Source organism: Zootoca vivipara, chromosome 4, assembly GCF_965207765.1.
Source record: "Zootoca vivipara chromosome 4, rZooViv2.hap1.1, whole genome shotgun sequence".
Taxonomy (NCBI): Eukaryota; Metazoa; Chordata; class Lepidosauria; order Squamata; family Lacertidae; genus Zootoca; species Zootoca vivipara.
The window spans coordinates 78,829,360-78,848,483 of NC_142587.1; the positions used below are offsets into that span (position 1 = coordinate 78,829,360).

At 41.3% G+C, this 19,124-nt stretch overlaps 1 protein-coding gene across 2 annotated transcripts in view; it reads left to right on the plus strand.

The window, feature by feature from the left end:
• Window positions 1-1,225: 1,225 nt before the first annotated feature.
• Window positions 1,226-19,124, plus strand: part of FLT1 (fms related receptor tyrosine kinase 1) — a 110,448-nt gene continuing 92,549 nt past the window's right edge. The window contains exons 1-4 of one of the 2 annotated variants that reach the window (XM_035114270.3): window positions 1,226-1,456; window positions 11,409-11,505; window positions 12,569-12,792; window positions 17,463-17,587. In XM_035114270.3, the coding sequence (XP_034970161.2) occupies window positions 1,381-1,456; window positions 11,409-11,505; window positions 12,569-12,792; window positions 17,463-17,587 (522 nt within the window). In that variant the 5' untranslated portion in view covers window positions 1,226-1,380. The remainder of the gene's footprint in view (window positions 1,457-11,408; window positions 11,506-12,568; window positions 12,793-17,462; window positions 17,588-19,124) is intronic. The other variant, XM_088668251.1, reaches the window with a different exon arrangement.

The window sequence follows — 19,124 nt, forward strand, 5'->3', positions numbered from 1 at the left end:
CAACCTGACCGAGTTCGTGAACGAGTTGTTACAAACCTAAGGCTGCGGTAGCTGCTCGCAGGAGGGGACCCCAAACTCCGCCTACAGAGAGGATCGTGATGATCTTGTCGTAGCCTCAGAAGCGATTGGGAACCACATGCCCTAGGTACGAAGTCAGAGAGCGATATTGATCTCCGGGATTAAACATCCTGGAGGAGGAAGTTTCCTCAAATGCTGACATAGTTGCCTCACTTAGGGGGTTGAGGAACCTCCGTCTTTTGAGATAGATAAATAGAAGTTTTGGTCTTCTCGGATTCAGTTGGGTCGCAGATTGGGCAATCCATGTAGAACATGGTTAGCCTCTTTGCAGTTCAAGAGGAACGGTTGATAAGATAGGACAGATACCTTCCAGTTTTATGTCGTTTGCGTGCTTTCCGTTTTCCTGCCCCCTAGAACTGCAAAAGATCTACCACGCTGCTTACATAGAACCTCCACTTTTCAAAGCAAGACACAGCAGTCGTTAGGGAGGACCTCCTGATGGGGTATCCTCCTAGAGACATCTGAATGGCCGCTGTGAGAAGCAAGCTATTCGGGTCGATTGACTTTTGGCCAGTTCCAAGAGGGCTTTTCTTACGCTTTTAACTAGTTCCCCAAACAAATTTAAACGGGCTTTTTCACCTGGTTCACCCCCCCCCCCGGCTCCCACTGCGTGGTGCGTCTCGCAATTATTCCTACGTACAAAAACTTCCAGTTTTGTGGAAATCCAGGGAAGACTGTGAAAAAGGACAGTCTTTAAAGGCGATTCCCAGAAGCATTGTACAAAAAGCCATATCCACTTTCTGCGAAGTCCTCTGCTTAAGAGTGGCGCAGTTCTTGTGCGGAACTGCCAATAAATCCGTGCGATTTTCTATCGACCCGCCCGCACGGCGGGATCAGTTTGGCACAGCAAGTACAACCGGGGTGTTTAACACCTTCCCCCCCCCCTCCCCGCGCAATGTAATCCGATCAGGAGCGGAGCGTGCCAGAGACAAGAAGTCGTGCTCCTCGTTCCCCTTCAGAAATCTGCCGGCCAATCTTAACTATCTCACCCCAGGCAGGAAGCGGGGTCGGTCGAAGGTATTGCTGTAAATGGGGTGGGGGGGGAGAAGACGGACGGGGGGGCAAGTGACGTGGGGGTGGAGGCGTGATTGGGAAGGAGGATGTGGGCTGGGGAGGTTATAAAAGGGCCGAGCCCGGCAAGCTGAGCGCCCTTCGGATACTACCTTTTGCTTTCGATCCGCTCCGTCTGCGGAGGAGGGAAGGGGAGAGCGAGTTCCTATTCCGCGGCGCCGGGGCTAGCTGGGGAGCAGGACTCACTTCGGAGCAGCTAGTTTCCCCCTTGCAGCGATCGGCGTGCTTCGGATGGGCGGCATGTTTGGTTGGGGGCTTTCTGGAGCCGTGCTAGGCGGGCTGCTGAACTGCTGGCTCCTTCTGGCAGGTAAGTGCTGCAGCTAGCGGCGGGCCGGCAAGTCCCTTCCCTGCCCTGGGCGCACGGGCGCCGCTCCATCCTTTGCGCCTTTCTGGATCCTGCGGACGGGGATCTGAGAAGAATCGGGCTTTAGGACAACGCACAAGAGAAAGGTGCCCTCGGGGTCTGCCAGGATCCAGCCAGCGTGTCCCTGTTCCGGCTCCCTCCAACGCTGTTGTAGCGCAGCGCGCGGGCGCGCTTACCTTGCGACACCTTGCACTTGCTTTTCTAAAATGCGCTCGGTTTTTAAGCGACGGGTCATTGCCATCGCAGAAACGAGAGCGGGGCGTTGGAAACCTGTCAGGAAGGGCATCCTCCTCATCTGAATAAGTGCTTTCTCCCAGAACCAGCTTCTTGGATTTTGATTGCCAGGCCAGGCTGCTCCGCAATTCCCGCCGCCGCCGCCGCCAAGTTATAATCTGGAAAAAGTAACCGCTTCCAAAATTGGCCACGCGGAATGGGGGCGGAATGAACGCTCCAGTCTTCTGGGATTAGGTCAGCCTCTCGGCACTGAGGCTTCTCCACGAAGGTTCCTATGGGCTTTCCCCAATCGCACCATTTGTATGGGGATGCGCTTTCCACCCCCTCCCAGTGGGCGAGCGGCCCTTCCATACCCCTCTCTGCAACCAGCTGCCTGGGCTTTCCACGTGGATTTTTCGAAGGGTGCTACCTTCTTAAAGAAATTAATAGCCCTCTCCAGTATTCCACTAGTGCATGCCTACCCCTCCCTTCTCTCCCTCCTAATGTGGATATAGTACCGGTAGGAGCAGCCTGTAACTTCTGCTCTGATGGTCTCAGCCTTGCACTGCGGCGGGAAAAAGAATTCGCATTCTGACCACCCGCCTTTCAAGACGCGGAGCTAATATGCCTGGTGTCGCTCCGAGTACGAGAGCTTTTTATTGGTACCGTAGGAAAATGCCAGGTGAACAAAACAGAACTGGCTGGGAGACTGGAGAATCCAAAGCTCTTCCCGTAGAAAGTGACACTCGTTTTCTTTCCTGGGCTGGGCTGGGATGCTGGAAGCTAAGAGTCGGTGCGATCCAGCTATAGGTTGTTGATAGGTTGTTGTCTATAAAAAGGAGTACCAGGGCTGGAATTTTATGCACGCAGGAGTTTCTGCATGTATGTGATTGTCGTGGGACTTGATGCTGAATTAAAAGGGTGACGACTTTTTCCCTTTTCTGTGCCAACCCAGCGAAGTGTTTTCTTAATTCTAAGCCTAGTGTCTTGAAGGGCGGAACTGTTCGTGGGTGCTCTAAAGTACTAACTTGAGGTTAACCTATACATTGAATCTATCTTCATTTTAAAGTACTTAACTATTGCATTTTGCAATTATGTGGAGATTGGGGATGTGGCTGAGAAACTGACCTGCAGGATCTCATCATCACTGATTCAGTTCGGATTAGAAATAGGCTGCTGACAGCTCCGCTTTCCTTTTAAGTTTAAACTTGGAAATCAGGCTGCTTTGTTGGGAGCAGGGAGGACTGACATCACAGGGGTTTTCTTACAAATAAAGCAATTAAGAGAGTGGTAGCATTTATATGGTATTTTTCGGTATTCAGATATGCAACCCAGTTCAACAGAAGTATTGAACTGAAGCAAATTTCACTGGTTGAAATGGAACTTGCTTCCAAGAAACTGGGATAAATTCATGTGCACACTTATCTGAGAGCCAGTGCAATAGTAAGGGTGTTTTCACATGTGACGTGTGTGCATGTGCACGCGCAATTACATTGTTTCTTCAGTTCTTTTGCTTCAATAAAACTTACATTGACTAGGATGTGCATTGAATTGAAAAAAAACTGCTCACTTCTGATTTGTATCTGGCATGGACAGAATTCACAATGGCATAAATAGTGCAAGAAAAGTTCAAAGATGCTACTTAATGTCATGTACGAAAATGGCTGTAGTTAGGAACATGTGGCTGCTGAAGACTATTAATGTGGGAAAGGAATCAGATCATTTTAAACAGGATGTAGGATTTATGTATGAGTTAGAGGTATTGGAAACACAAATAAGCATCACTTATGAAAACTCTCCTTAATCTCATACAGTATTTTGCGAACATTTCTTCTACTTTATTTTTATCCAATAAGCAGCTTGTGGCTCCTTAATATGCTTGTGACAGTTAATGAGTGTGATATTCTATGTCTGTGATTGACAAAAGTTGTTGAAATCCATATATATATATATATATATATATATATATATATATATATGTGCCAAAATGATTCAGTTTTATAGAAACAAAGAGTGGATGGAACATAAAACAGGCACCACACTTGAGTCTATAGTGTCCTGCATAGTTGAGATTATTATTACCAAGCAAAATCTTAATATGTGATAAATAAGTGTTTAAGAACACATGAACCTACTGGATCAGGCCAATGACCTGTCTAGTCCAGCACTCCATTCACACAGTGGGCAAACAGTTGCCTATGGAAAGTCTGAAAGCAAGATCTGAGTGCAATAGCACTCACCCCACTTGGGATTCCGAGCATTCAAAGGCATACTGCCTCCGACGGAGGAGGCAGAACATAATCATTGTGACTAGTGCCCATTAGAAATATGGATATTCAGTTTTATCAAGAAGATGCAATTGGTTGTGAACTGAATATATATTTAGTGGCCAATCCAAACTTGCTGCCAGGCATTGTGTTTAGAGGCAATGTATAACAACATGCATAGTTGCATATTTGTGGGCATCACACTAAATTGCCCATAAGAACTTGTATTGGGTTTCCTTTCTTGGATCCAAACTGCATAGAGACATTGGAGCAGATTTATAGAAGTTCAGAAGGTTTTCTGTGGGTTGCACGATTCTAAGAACAATCAAAATAAAGCAATGGAACTTATATTCAAGACAATGTATTGAGTGTTTCAAATCTTGGTCTTAGTGTCATCAAGTGTTATTTGAAAAAACTTCTTTTTTCAAGTACCAGGTTTGTTTTTTCTATGTATTTCAAATGTCTGAGTACTCTTGTTTATGTTGCAACTCCTCTCCATAGCATTAGTCAGGGCATCTCAAGTGGAAGTTTGTGTTCAGCAACCAATGTGGATTCCTGTGCAAGGCAAGCAGATCAGAGATGGAGATTTTGTCATTTGCTGCTAAATAGAAAAGTAAATCTGCCTAACACAATGGAAGGGTGAGGTGCTGGATACTACACATTTGCTCATATGGATTTAATGTATTTATGGACAGACTATGGTAGCAAACGATATAAGTGAGATTGAAGGAGCTGAGGATATAAAAGCACAACTAAGACCTTATCTTCAGAGTATAATGAAAAGGTTTGTTTCTTTAAACTAAGGAAATATAGAGAAGACCAGAAATATTCATACAAATATTTTTAAGAATTGTGGGTGTTTTGTCACTTCATCTAGAGAAAGTCAGACAATGATGACTGTATTTGCCCCACATAATTCAATGGGGTTGACTGTCATTTCCTCTTCCTCCTTCTTTCTTTGAGGGTGCATGTGTCTAGGGATCTCTGTGTCACTTGGGAATTCACATTACTTTGTCAATCAAGTGCTTCAGCTCAGTGGTAGAACATTTGCTTTCCATGTAGAAGGTTCCATGTCCAATTCCCAGCATCTCCACAGAGAGCTGGGCCTGCTCTCAGAAATCTAGAAAACTTCTGCCAGTCAGTGTATATCAGGGGCTCCCAAGCCATAGTCTGTGGAGCACCAGTGGACCATGAACTTCATTCAAGCGGTCTGCCTCATGTCTGTAAAAATACAATTTAAAACAATTCATTGTACAGTGCCTTACAATTGCTACAACCGGCTGAAAAATCAGAAACGTTCAAGTGATCCATGGGAGAGAGAAAAAGTTAAAAGTTTGGGAACCACTGACAGTACTGAGCTATTTGTACCAATAAAGCAGCCTCCTTAAGCTTCCTATATTTTTAAGAATTCCTAGCCATGCCAATTGAAGTGATATAAATTTGACAGGGTTATAGTGTAGTTATGCCCTATGTCTTCATGGAGCCATTTCTCAGCTGTTGCTTGAACTGCACTCAGATGAGCTTAACAGAACAATCCATAGTATAGCAAGCCAGCATACTGTAATTTACGTCAGGGTAAGTCTGCCAGTGCAATTTATCCCTATTCCAAACTCCCATTTTGCCAATGTAACTTTTGCTGGGTTGTTAGATCGCATGACTGAGATGAAAGGAGTTTGGAATTGGGTATATCTCCTCCTGTCACATCCCCACCACACCCCTAGAAGATCCCTTTTATGGGATTTACCCTGGCCTCAGCTGAGTTGGGATGGAAGACTTACACAGTATATCTGTGGCTGAGCCGGGACAAAAGACTTCAGCTGCAGATTTGCTTATTCCAAACCTCCAAGTGATTTTGAATTTTGGATTTCTCCCTGAAAGGAAGCACTGTGCCTGCATTATTTCTATTGCTATTTATATACAGCCTGTAAGCATATTAATAATAAATCTGTATATATAAAAATGTACAAATTGTGAAAGTGCGTGTTCCACTTTTCTCTGTAACCGCTTGACCAATCGTCCTGAAATTTTGACACAACGATCCTGGCCACACCCCGAGCGTTGTTAACCCCCCCTCAAATTTCACACATGGGCAGGTATAAACCTGCTTTTCCACAAAGTAAAACAGCGCCCTCAAGTGGAATTCCTCCCACAGTACACCCCCTCCCTTCCTGTGAAATCTACACCACACCCACAAACCAAATAATGACATCATCAACCAAGCAACTGAAACCACCAAGGCGGCCATTATCAGACCCCTGCCTGGCTGCTAGGCCCCCACTAGGCCCGGGGGGGGGGAAACGAGAGGGCCAGTGCCTGGATCGCAGGTCGCAGCATGGCCTTTGTTTTATGTAGGCCCCTGCCAGGCCGCCAGGCCCCCACTAGGCCTGGGGGGGGCGAGGGGGAGTGCCCGGATTGCATGCCGCAGCACGGCCTTTGTTTTATGTAGGCCCGTGTAAAACAGGGGGACTCTGAGGCTCAGGGGGATCTGAAGGGGGCCCATTACCCTCCATTTGACAGACTAACGCACAGCAACGTGTGCAGGGCCAGCTGGTAAACAATAAAAGTAAACCAGTTAAATAAACCAGTTTAAACAATGTAAAATAGCAAAATGACAAAATACTTGACGATCACTTTAGATATGTGTTTATGAGCTGCATTCATACCATCACCACAAACACAGTTCCCCAGCATTCTAATCTCACTTGAAAGGCAGGCTTTATATTTAATCCAGGGCTGGCACACTCATGAGGCAAGGTGAGGTGACAGGATCCACAGGAGCAGCAGATCCCAGTGCAGATTTTTATTGCCCCTTTGTTCCTGTTATCAATCTTCACTCTTCCCTAGTGAGGAAGGGGGGGGCATTTTGTGGCTCATCTAAGTTGCCAAAGTGTATTAGGCTAGATCTGATTTAATCAACAGATTTCCCCCCCCCCAAGTCATCCACAGAACCTCATATGATTAATCGATTGCATTTTATTTAACCAGGTTGCAGTCCTGCCATCCATCTCCCCCCTCTCTCTCCAAGCTTCAATGGGTGAGCTTACCATTCAGCAAGAGCAAATCATATCAGCTAAGAATGCAACTAACTGCACAATATTAAGCCATTCAATGGGATGCTTATTACCTTTTGAGCATTACTGTATACTCCCACTGACTTCTGAATACCAGTTCTCATCCTGATACTTAAAATAAATGAGCCTTGTTGCGAGAAAAAAACTTAGAATGGTGGAAAATAGAGATTCCTATTAAGAGATGTTGATAACCCTCCTACCTGTGTAAGAAGCATTTCTTAATGTATATAATATACTCCAGTAGTGCTGGTTTGATTGAATTGCTCACTTTGGCTAACAGGTAATCATAAAAAATAATAATGTAAGGCATGTTTAATGAGCCTTAAAAACTTTATGGAAATGATTTGTAATAGATAGCTTCATTTCCCACTGAAGAAATGTTAGATTCATTAGGTTTTAAGCTCTGTGTCTACTGCTATTCAAAAAGATAAATACATTATTCTCATTAATGACTTCAGTAAAGGTTACTCAGTGTATTAATGGGGTGTCTGTTCTAAATGGTTTTTTTTAAAATTGACCTGGGCTTCCCTATGGAGAGATGAATTGTTGCCTGAGGCAGTAACATGGTGCATCAATTAAGTGAAGAGCCAGAAGTCTGTGGCTTCAACCATATAGTTATGTACCCATCTTTTCAGATTATGGTACTAATCAATAATCAAAATATGATAATCCTCCCAGGTAGAAATGAGTTACTGTTTGTTGTGTGGTTATGGTGTGAATTCTAAGCACACCAAGAAACCTTGGTGCCACGAGACACTGGTCTTTTTGTACGTCCATCCATGAGGCAAGCTAAGCAGTGGTGCAGTTGTGCGATTTTAAACTCTGTATATCATTTAGGAGGCCTATTTATATGGCAATGTGTATCACTTTACTTACTTCAAAAGGTGGTAAACCAGCCCATATGGCATTTGGGAGCCCTCCTGAGTAGGGTCCTATACCTCTGCCCCCAAGTTTTTTTCTGACAGCACCACAGAAGCTGGGAGTTATTCATTCTTTGGTAACTGTCTACCAATCTGGGGGAATGGGATGGTAGTGCTTTGTTTACTATGCTTTGTTTACTACATTGTTGGAGACTACAATCTACTACAGCCTTTTCTTCTAGGTGGTACTGTCATGCTCTATGTTTCTAAGTTCTGATCATACTGTACTTGTTAGTCCCTTCCCACCTATTGTCTATGTAAGTGAATTGTGATAGAATAAATCAATGCTACAAAGCCTCTCCCCCTAGTTTCCTAATGAGTTGATAGCTTCAGTGAAAGATCATGACCACAAATTAATGCAGATATAAAAGAGTACATTTGAGTCTTGACTCTATAAGTGTGGGGGGTGGGGAAGCAACTATAGCTCTCTGAAGTGTTTCAGGCTGAATTCAACCTCTAATGTGTTGAGAACGCTTGTATATGTTTAAAGTCAATTCTGTATTGATTAAGAATGAATCAAAGCTCATTTTAAGGGCTTTCTTGAATTGATATATTGTAGCAAAATTCATCACAATCAGCCAGCAGGTGTATTTATTTCCAAATTTTCATTTTAGTTGCTGTTACTGAACAGTAACTAAAAGGAAGCAACTACTTAATATTTTATTAGGTTTTATTTTAGCATCCATGTTCAGACTAAAATCTGTGAATTCAAGCTATTATTCTAACTCTACTGCTAGGTCAGGTGCATACAGCTGCCCCTTGCTACTGTATGGAAGTAAGCTTTATTGAACATAGTTCAATACACATGCACAGGATTCAGGTGTAAATATGTGTGGCTATAACTTTCTGTGACAGGTGTTTGACTCAGTTTTTCAAGGACATGGGTGACTTTCAGTATTTGGGGGGTGGGATTCAGTCATACTGATTCAGGTTGTGCAGTTAAAGTTGATTTGATTCTCTTGTGCAACAAACTCACTTCTTAGACCTTTTGTGATAAGGAAGGTGATGGGGAAATAACTTTGAATGTGTGGGATAACAATTGCAACATTGTATAATTTTCCTCCAACAAATCCAAGTGAATGCTCAACAAACAACTGCCCTTGTCTAACCTCCCTGCAAACTTGGGCAAACAAATCAGAATGAATGATCAATAAAGATGCTATCTGGAAGTGACCATGGTGGTAGTAATGTGTATGTCAAATTTCAAAGGATCTTGCTCTAGTTAGTCAAAGATGTAAAAGTAACTTTAAAATTCCTTGACCCATTGGATGGGGAAAATCAATGGCACTTAGCAGAGTCCTGAGCAGAGGTGTATTTATGGTGTGTGCTGCTCCATGCAAAAGAGATCTGCCAAGGAGAAACTATTTAGCCTTTGGCTGAATAATTAACTCACATTCAGATACCTGGGAAGATCGTGCTCACAAACACACTTTTTAGAAGCTGCTTTGCCTTCATTACACAGGAATCCAAATCTGCTATTTATCTAAAGCACACACGGTTCCATTCCAGGAGAATCACTTGCAGAAGGCACAGATTGAGTCTTCTGATTTTGCCTTATGACTTAGTTGCTGTTGTGAAACCGTGAAGGGGTTTCTCCAGAGTAGCTTTGTAATACTGTAGTCTCAAACCCGGTGCTGCCAGCCTGATATTGGCCAGCTAGATGCTTTCCCTCTTGTGAACTGTATTGCGTTAGAAGCCAGAGGGGTGGAGGAACTTGTAATCCACCCTTTACCCTCCTGGAACACGTGGCTAAGGAATAAATTAAATGGAAATAGCATGCTTTAGAGAACACTTAAGAGTTATTTGTCAACAATGGCATTATATTTCTATTTTCCTGTGGTCGTGCTGAAGAAGGAGAGAAGAGAGGAAAAACTTGATCCTGTAGCTTGAACATAACTAAGCTATGGTTTAGCTTTCCTTGCCAACCAGGTCTAAGAATGATTTGTGAGCAGAAGGGGAGCATCTTTTGCACTCAACATGTTATCTTACTGCTTTTCTCTTTTCCATGTCCCATCCCTACCCTGCTCCATTCCAACCCTTCTGTTGCTTCTCTTGATACCTCACTGATTCTGCCTTCATAGGAAGATTGTTTGAGAGTGATAGGCTGTTCTTGGGTGAATTCCTGCTGTCATTATTGAAGCAAACATTCAGGTTAAACCATAAAAAGCCTGATTAGAAGCTGTGTAAAATGAATCTAAACACTGTATTGATTGTAGTAGACTTAAAAAATCAAGCCCTACACTGAATAACAAGGATTTTGTCCCATGTGCATTTCAGTCTGACATCTTCTTCAAAGCTGTCTTAACATCTGAGAGTTTCATGACTTTAATTTTTTCATGTCTCATAAAATAAAAATGTATATCTGCTGCATCCTGAATGAGTAACTTTGCAAATTACTATACATAATAAATTAGTTTGATTATCATGTGGATTTATAAATCTGAATGTAGAATATACAGTAATGAAATAGTGAATGTTGAGTTAGTATGGCTGACAAGTTTGCTCCACAAGCCCTCTTAAAAAGAAAGTTGCTTAAGAGAACACTTAAAAGTATTGTCAATAATGGCATTGTATTTACCAGAGTAAATATAGATGTATGGGGTGTTAGAGAAGGGTAGAACCTCTGGTGCGGGACACATATTCCTTCTAGGGTACTTTGTCCCCCTGTCCCCACCTTGCATTTAGTTCTCACCTGTAGGTCCTAGTTCTCATATGTGGCTGCTTGAGGTGTTGTACCTGAATGAATGTTTGTTTTGACATTAATCTGCATAGTATTATCTCTTGAACCACGTACACTACCTTAGATCCTTGGACGATAAAGGTGGTATATTTTTGTAATGAAGAAATAAATAAATTCTGGGTGAACAGAGATGGTCATTACCATGCCAAAAAATTGTAAATTTACTGATATATAGATTACAGTACTAGGAGAAGGGGACGACAGAGGACAAGACAGAGGACAGTGTTCTCGAAGCTACGAACATGAGTTTGACCAAACTGCGGGGGGCAGTGCAAGACAGGAGTGCCTGGCGTGCTATGGTCCATGGGGTCACGAAGAGTCGGACACGACTAAATGACTAAACAACAATAGATTACAGTTAACTGTAATCTGTAACATTTGACCACATAGTGAGGCAAATTTTGTCACATTCTTTCAACTGATCAGAACAATAGAGTATCAGGTGAATATACAATATCAGGTGGATGATTGCTACTAATTTCCTGGTCTAGGTCCACTGTGCCTGCAGTTTACTGTACTTTTACAAAGCCATTCAAGCAATTGCATGTATGGCATCCAGGTTAATTTGGCTCTGTGTGAAAACACTGAAGCCCTCTTAGATAAAAAACATATTAATTTGAATAGATACAAAGCCCATCAGCTTTTCCACCAGTTTTAATAATCTGGGTTTTCCTTGTTTTCTAGGCTCTAGCTCGGGGTCCAGTTGGAAAGGTCCAAAGCTAAATATAACAGGAACACAGCATGTCATACAAGAAGGAGATACTTTAAGCATCATGTGCAGGTAATCATCCAGGGTGCACCTTGTATGAATTTGGTCTGTGGTTAATAGGTTTTCTTTCTAGTTGGTTGCAAGAAGGAATTATTGTTGGAAGAAATAGGAAGCTTCCTTATATTGAGTCAGACTCATTGGTCTATTTAGCTCAGTATTGTCTGCGCCAGGCATAGGCAAACTCAGCCCTCCAGATGTTTTGGGACTACAATTCCCATGATCCCTAGCTAACAGGACCAGTGGTCAGAGATTATGGGAATTGTAGTCCCAAAACATCTGGAGGGCTGAGTTTGCCTATGCCTGGCTCTGCACTGATTTTCAGTGGTTCTTTTCAAATTGAATGGGGGACTGAGTGTTGAGATTCCTGTATTGCAGGGACTTGGACTAAATGACCCTCAGAGACTTTTCCAAATGTACAATTCTATGATTCCAAGATTTCCAACAGAGGCCTCTCCCAGTCTTAGCTGGAGATGTTGAGGATTGAACCTGGAGCCTTCTGCATGGAAAGCAGCTATTTAATAGTTCTTCGTTTTTATTTTTATTTATAATGTTGCTTTTAGAGAACAATATTAAGGGGAGCACCAGAAATTGCTAGATGCCATATGATTAAGGCTTGGGAATTGGTGTCATATAGTGGTAGCCAAACATAATTGGAGAAGAGAAGGTTAGCCTGGAGAAGAGAAGGTTAGCCTGGAGAAGAGAAGGTTAAGGGGTGATATGATAGCCATGTTCAAATATATGAAAGGATGTCATATGGAGGAGGGAGAAAGATTGTTTTCTGCTGCTCCAGAGAAGCGGACACGGAGCAATGGATTCAAACTACAAGAAAGAAGATTCCACCTAAACATTAGGAAGAACTTCCTGACAGTAAGAGCTGTTTGGCAGTGGAATTTGCTACCAAGGAGTGTGGTGGAGTCTCCTTCTTTGGAGGTCTTTAAGCAGAGGCTTGACAGGCATATGTCAGGAATGCTTTGATGGTGTTTCCTGTTTGGCAGGGGGTTGGACTGGATGACCCTTGTGGTCTCTATAATTGTTTTGTTTGTTTATGCTTCTGCTTTCTTATCTGCATTTGCAGTGGGGAAGTGGCTCATTCATGGTCTCTGCCTGAAAGTCTAAGCAAGGACAGCGAACGACTGAATATAATTCCATATAGTTGTGGAAGGAACAGCAAACAGTTCTGTAGTCGCCTGACTTTGAACAAAGCTCAAGCAAGTGACACAGGATATTATAGCTGCAAGTATACATCTTCAAGTGCTGTGAGGAAGAAGACAGTATCAACAATATATGTATTTATTAATGGTAAGATCCCAATTATATTTCCTTATTAAAAAAAATACTTCTCTGAAATGCTAAATTTGCATTATTACTTAAGCAAAGGGATCTACATCTAAATGAGCATGTTATCATCAATGGAACATCTGGGTCCACTGAAACCACTTGGGGTTGTTGTGTTGCAATGTGTTTGAAGTTGTGGGGCCAAAACAGACATGAACCAGGAGATTTGTAAGATTTCCAGCCTTTTCTCGTTTTATTTGCTTTTTGAACAGGTGGTTGACCTGTGGGCTGCCCAACAAAAAGTTTTTTTGTGACCCACAAAGACTCTTTCTATCTCTCTATGTATATTCACTGCTCCAATGGGTCCTTCACTGTCATGCCTTGATGGCTCAGCCTTTTGTGTACTCCACAATTTTTTCCAATTTAAATAAAGGGGGGTAGGAATTGGCCACTCCAATGGACCCTGTGGTGTGATCCTATGATATGCTGTGATATTTATTCTCCTCTGCCCACCCCGATTTCTCCTTTTAATTTTTTTTGCCATGGCTACTTTACACCTTCAGCACACCCACTTATACATTTTGGTTGTATCCATTTTGACATTTGACTGTTGAAGGGTTAGCCATGGATCAGTGCAGTGCTTGGCCTGCAAAAGGTTACCCACCCCTGCTCTAGAACAGACTTGAAATGAATTTGGGCAATGGCATCCTGCTTTCCCCTGCACTAGGTCTATTAACAGCTTCAGCTATATCAACAAAACAGTGTGTGTACAGTAATACCTCGGGTTACGAACACGATCCGTTCCGGATCGCAGTTCGTAACCCGAAAAGTTCGCAACCCGAGGTGGTCATAACCCGAGGTACGACTGTATGTGTGGGTGGAAATGTTCTATATCATCTTCCACAGTGCCACAGCCCCCAGACCAAGTTGGATCCCCTTCAGATGTTTTCAGATTTGAAAATTGTATTGGGAGATTCAGTCACAGATCTCCTATGTCAAATGTAGTTTGGCTACCATGGGAATGCAATTCAAAATGCAAAATAGAGTTAACATTTTATCTACCAGCCTAAGAAAAAACAAAGAACAGGAAAGACTTGGGGCATGTGGAATTTTGCATGCTTTATCTGAAAGGAAGCGGACCAGAAATGTGTCTATTAAATGATTAGAAAATGGCATGAACCATATCTTACAGTATCAAATATATATATTGAGTAATATCCTTATTGTTGCTAGGTGTGTGCATTTTTAAGCAAAAGGTGTGAAATGCCACCTCATTGCCAGAAAAAGCACTGGAATGTCAAAGAACAATGTAATTGACTTTTAGGAAATTAATTTTTTACTATCAGGTTAGTGCTTGAGTCACATCCATTAACCTGTTATAGTGCTTGGCTACAATCCTGAATATTGTGACTGCTTGGTTTTCCTACTGTCACCAGTGGGAAAGAAAAATACGTGATCTTTTACAGGGTGCATTCTGTGGATGATAGTGTACCATTTCAAAATAATGGATGTTGGCTACATTTCCTAAATTAACTTGCATATGTCTCTCATACATATTTTTGGGGTGTCCTCTCCCCCAGCATCTTAATAAAAAGGAATATTAATATTTGATTAATAAGTAACATAAAATAAAGATTCTTGAGTGCCTACAGCATGCCCATCTGATTAATAAAGACTTTAAAAGGGAATATAAATTTTGCACCTTTCATGTGAACCAAATCCACTTTGAAACCTTTGTAACAAAAGTTTGCATGGCCTAAGGAAACAGCTATATTTTACAAGCAGTTTTACAATTAGAAATAATGAGACAAGACTCCAGATAAATGGGTTTCAACTAGGGCCACATTTCATTTCATTACGGTGGCTGGAAACTAACTTTTAAGGGTTAGGTTTAGGAAACTAACTCTTAACTCACTTTAAAGGATTACTTGACTTGAATTGAGTGAGCCACCTTTCCCCAGTGGGAGGGGCATAAGTTGTCATTACCCTTTTCCTTGAATCACACCCATTCAGGTGAATAGGTAGGCCTTCCTGAGCTACCTCTTCCTGGTGTCCCACAACTCTGGTAAGCTAAGGCAGGTTAGCCTCAAAGGTGCACTGTATCCTGCACACAAGTTCAACAGTCATCCTGAGTGGCAAGGCTCAGGAAAGCTAATCACCCTCAAAGTGCCCAAGGATGCTTATCTAAACTCATCTGTACTTGTTCAACTTACCACACTTCCCTTTCAAAATATCACAGAGGGAGGAATGTGGTTAAGTGCATTTATGTCAAAATATCATCCAAGTTCGAACATTGAGAATTTCCTTTCTTTTCTATACAAGATTGAGTTCTATCTCCTTCTAAATGAAATAATTTACCCCTGGGTTTAATATTTTATATCCCTTATAGCCATGTTTTAAGATGGAAAGGAAAGTGAAATCAAATAAAGGTTATGAAAAGCCTTTAGGTGCACTGTATCCTGCACACAAGTTCAACAGTCATCCTGAGTGGCAAGGCTCAGGAAAGCTAATCACCCTCAAAGTGCCCAAGGATGCTTATCTAAACTCATCTGTACTTGTTCAACTTACCACACTTCCCTTTCAAAATATCACAGAGGGAGGAATGTGGTTAAGTGCATTTATGTCAAAATATCATCCAAGTTCGAACATTGAGAATTTCCTTTCTTTTCTATACAAGATTGAGTTCTATCTCCTTCTAAATGAAATAATTTACCCCTGGGTTTAATATTTTATATCCCTTATAGCCATGTTTTAAGATGGAAAGGAAAGTGAAATCAAATAAAGGTTATGAAAAGCCTCCAGACAAATTTAAAAGCTGCTGTCCTAGAAAATGTGATGCATATTCCTTTTAATCAAAGGTAGGAAAACATTTGGAAAGCTTTAGGCTGCAAACAGGGCCCTGGGCTCACAAGAAGAGTGGAACTCCCTGATGATGTCAAGAAGAGTGCTGAATTGGCTGATATACCTGAAGGTTTATGATAGTGATTATGACAATCCTCTGCCTAGAGCCTGAACAATCTAATAGTTACTTAATTAGAAGATCTATTATCCATCAAAATGCTCCCTATTTTACTTTCTTTTTATCTCCAGTTTCTTACACTTCAGTTTCTTGCCTCTTTGCTCCTTCTCCTACCCCTCTGACTTAGTAAACAACATATACTAACTTACTTCAAAATTGCCTCTGTTCTTCTTCCCCTCAAAGTTTTTGAGTACAGTACTCTTATTTTTACTGTATTTTTGTAATAAAGAAGGCTAGCGATATATTAACATGGGATTATCTGGAAGGTTGTTTGTGTTTAAATGTGTGGCTGTGATTTGTAAGCCGAAGAAAAAATTACTTTTGAATATATACAGTTGTTAGTATTGTTGGAGAAAGACAATGCCATTCAGTGGCCCATGACTGTCACCTCAAGTGTGGAACTGGTGACATGAATGTATCCATTAAAGTTAGAATGTTCTTTACATATTGTACTGGTTTCCTGTCACTCTCTTTAAAAGGGATGCAAGGCTCAAGATGACTCCCCTCCCCCCACTAGTACATTACTGGCATCAGCCAGTGGTGACACTGTGTCTGCAGACACTACGGTCAATCTTTAGGGCAGCTCTTCCTCATACTTAAAATGGCCTGCAGGTTATACATACAGGAAACTGCTCTGCAAAGTTTGCTGGTTTTGGAGAATAGCTTTAAATTTTGTGACAAGGATGAATGAGTCTCAAGGGAGTAGTAACAAGTAGCATTTCACTGGCGATATGAAGAGCTGGTGACCCCCCTTTATAACTGTAGCCCCTGCAAAGAAAAAAAACTGTTTCTTTTACAACTGTAGAAGCAGGATAACTTTTTGTCTTTCCTTGGATCATATTGCAAAGGAAATGTTGTTAGTCTGTTTTGATACTTAAGCAATTTTTTTGTCCTCCTTCGTCTTAAAACAAACAAAGAAGTCCTTGGCAGTCACAATAGCTGTAGAGCAATTAGCAACCTAGGGCTGCAATACTATACCCACTAACCTGGGAGTAAGCCCCACTGAAGTCAGCAAAACTTCTAAGTGATTTACATAAAACAATAGGAAATATTCATTAAAAATACTGATAAAGTAAAACATTAGAAACAAATGGACGTTTTTATTGAAATAGAAATAAAACCAGTAGCTTGAAACCTCAAAGACATAATAAAATTATATGACTGGGTAGGCTTCCCATGTATAATATTGCATTCTGAGATACTTTATATTAAAAATAGTTTTGCAAATATAGTTCCCAGAGTAGATAAACTCAATGAAAGAAATTAAGTAGAGATGCATATGGTGGATTTCAAAACCTTTGGCTGTAAGGGCTCTGGCTTCAGTATATTGAAATGAGTCCTAGTTATGAACATTGTTGCTCAGATGTTCTGTGCAAAATAAATTATTGTGACCTTAAGTGGTGAAGAGTTTGCAACCATTAAACGCTTCTCACTGAATATGTGGCTTGTTCAGGTCTATGCATAGCTCCAGCTACACAGTTTCACACACTGACCTAAATTCCTCAAGCCAGCCCATTTTTCTGGCTGGCAGATATGTCCCATACTGATTTAACAACATGAACCACAATTCAATGGGTGTAAGTGTCCATGACTCTCTATTGGATAATGGTCTTGTTTGCATTTGTGTACTGAAGTCATTTGTTGTGACTTAATTTTTCTGTTATTCTTTTTGCAGACACACACAGTCCGTTTGTAAAGCTCAACAGAGATCTGCCAGATATGATACGCGTTTTTTATGGAGAAGAACTTATCATCCCATGCAGAGTTACAGTACCAGATATTCCTGTTACATTAAAAATGGTATTTGGATTTTGCTAAGTAAAACTGGATTGCTTCCTACATCTGTTATACAGTGTTTATGCTAACATTCTCCAACCTGGTGCCCTCCACATATTTTGGACTACAACTTCCATTGATCCCCGTGTGTTGAGTGCCAAAACATCAGGAGGGGACTAGACTGGGGAAGGCCAATTTATGCAGCTGAGTAATGTTTTTATGTATACAAGTATAGTGAATGTTTCTACATCCATTGAAAGAACTAGTGTCAAACTGAAGCAAAATAATTGGCTGTGCAGAATGTAGCCAGACTCAAGAAAAACAGCAGAAAGTTGTATTAAGGCATCAAAAAGAGGCAAGCAAGAACCAATTTGTGTGGTGATATTTCGTGGGGTGTTTTTTATTGCCACACGCCTCTAGAGGAGGATATATAAATGAACAACAGCCATTCAGCCAGAGGAGGGGTCCATTTGTTTCACAATAATCCAACTGCAACAGTTTACAGAATATAGTTCTAACAGAAGAACTGGAAAAAAATAGTCAAATGCAAATGCACTGGAATCAATTTGAACTCTTCTTACACTAAGCAAATGCAAGTTATCTTGTCGTCTGGGTTTAACATTCATCTTCCTGTCCGCCTTTTGCTGAAGTAAACGCATGACACAGCTCCATCTGCTTCCACTTCATCCTATGACTGAATGCTCTCTAGCACCCATGACTTCTCCATCCTCCCACTGTCTGTACTTCAGTCCCTCACTTCTAATGGAGCCATCAGTCTGGATATATAACAAAGTTTTTAAAAGTGTATTTTATTTTTCTTCCAAACACATCCACTGTTGAATAACATACAATCACACCTACTACCCACAACCACAAGTCTCAAGATTTGAGAGCCATTTTTATGTTTGCCATGTTTCTGAAGACATGCCTAAGAAATTACATACCAGTACTTCTCATAGTGTTCTTTGTAGTCTAGCAAGTTGTTTGCAGTCCAGCAAGTGAAACTGTGAATGCACAGAACAGAGAATGGGAGTTTCTTAAGCTATTTGACAAAATATTTTTTTTAAGCTTTGTGTACTTGTTTTGAATAACAGGATAAGCTTGCTTCTTTTATTCTGACCACTTTCGGATCAACTACAGTTGCGTATTTGCCTCATGACACATTAGCTAACAATTTTCAACCAATAACTTTCTTTTTTTTAATTTTACATACCCACATTAAACCCACCCTCCCTCCCTCAAAAATTTTCTTCTCAGTTTGTCACAAAAAATTGCACTGCCCACCTTACCACACAGAAATATATATATGGGGGGTTTTTATAGCTGTTTGGTAATTAAGAAAAATTAAGGACAGTAAGTTTGAATGCTTTTCAACTCAGTAAACTAAGTAAAAAGCCAATGAAATATATTGAGGTTTAGTTTACAGATATGTGGTTCAGTTGTTAAAATTATGTTAAGTGTGCTGAAGTGCTTACCCAGTAGTTTCAGCTGGCCTGCATGCATCCTTTTGAAGCTGTAGCCCTTGAGATGTTTTGGGACTCAACCCCCAACAAAAAGGGTG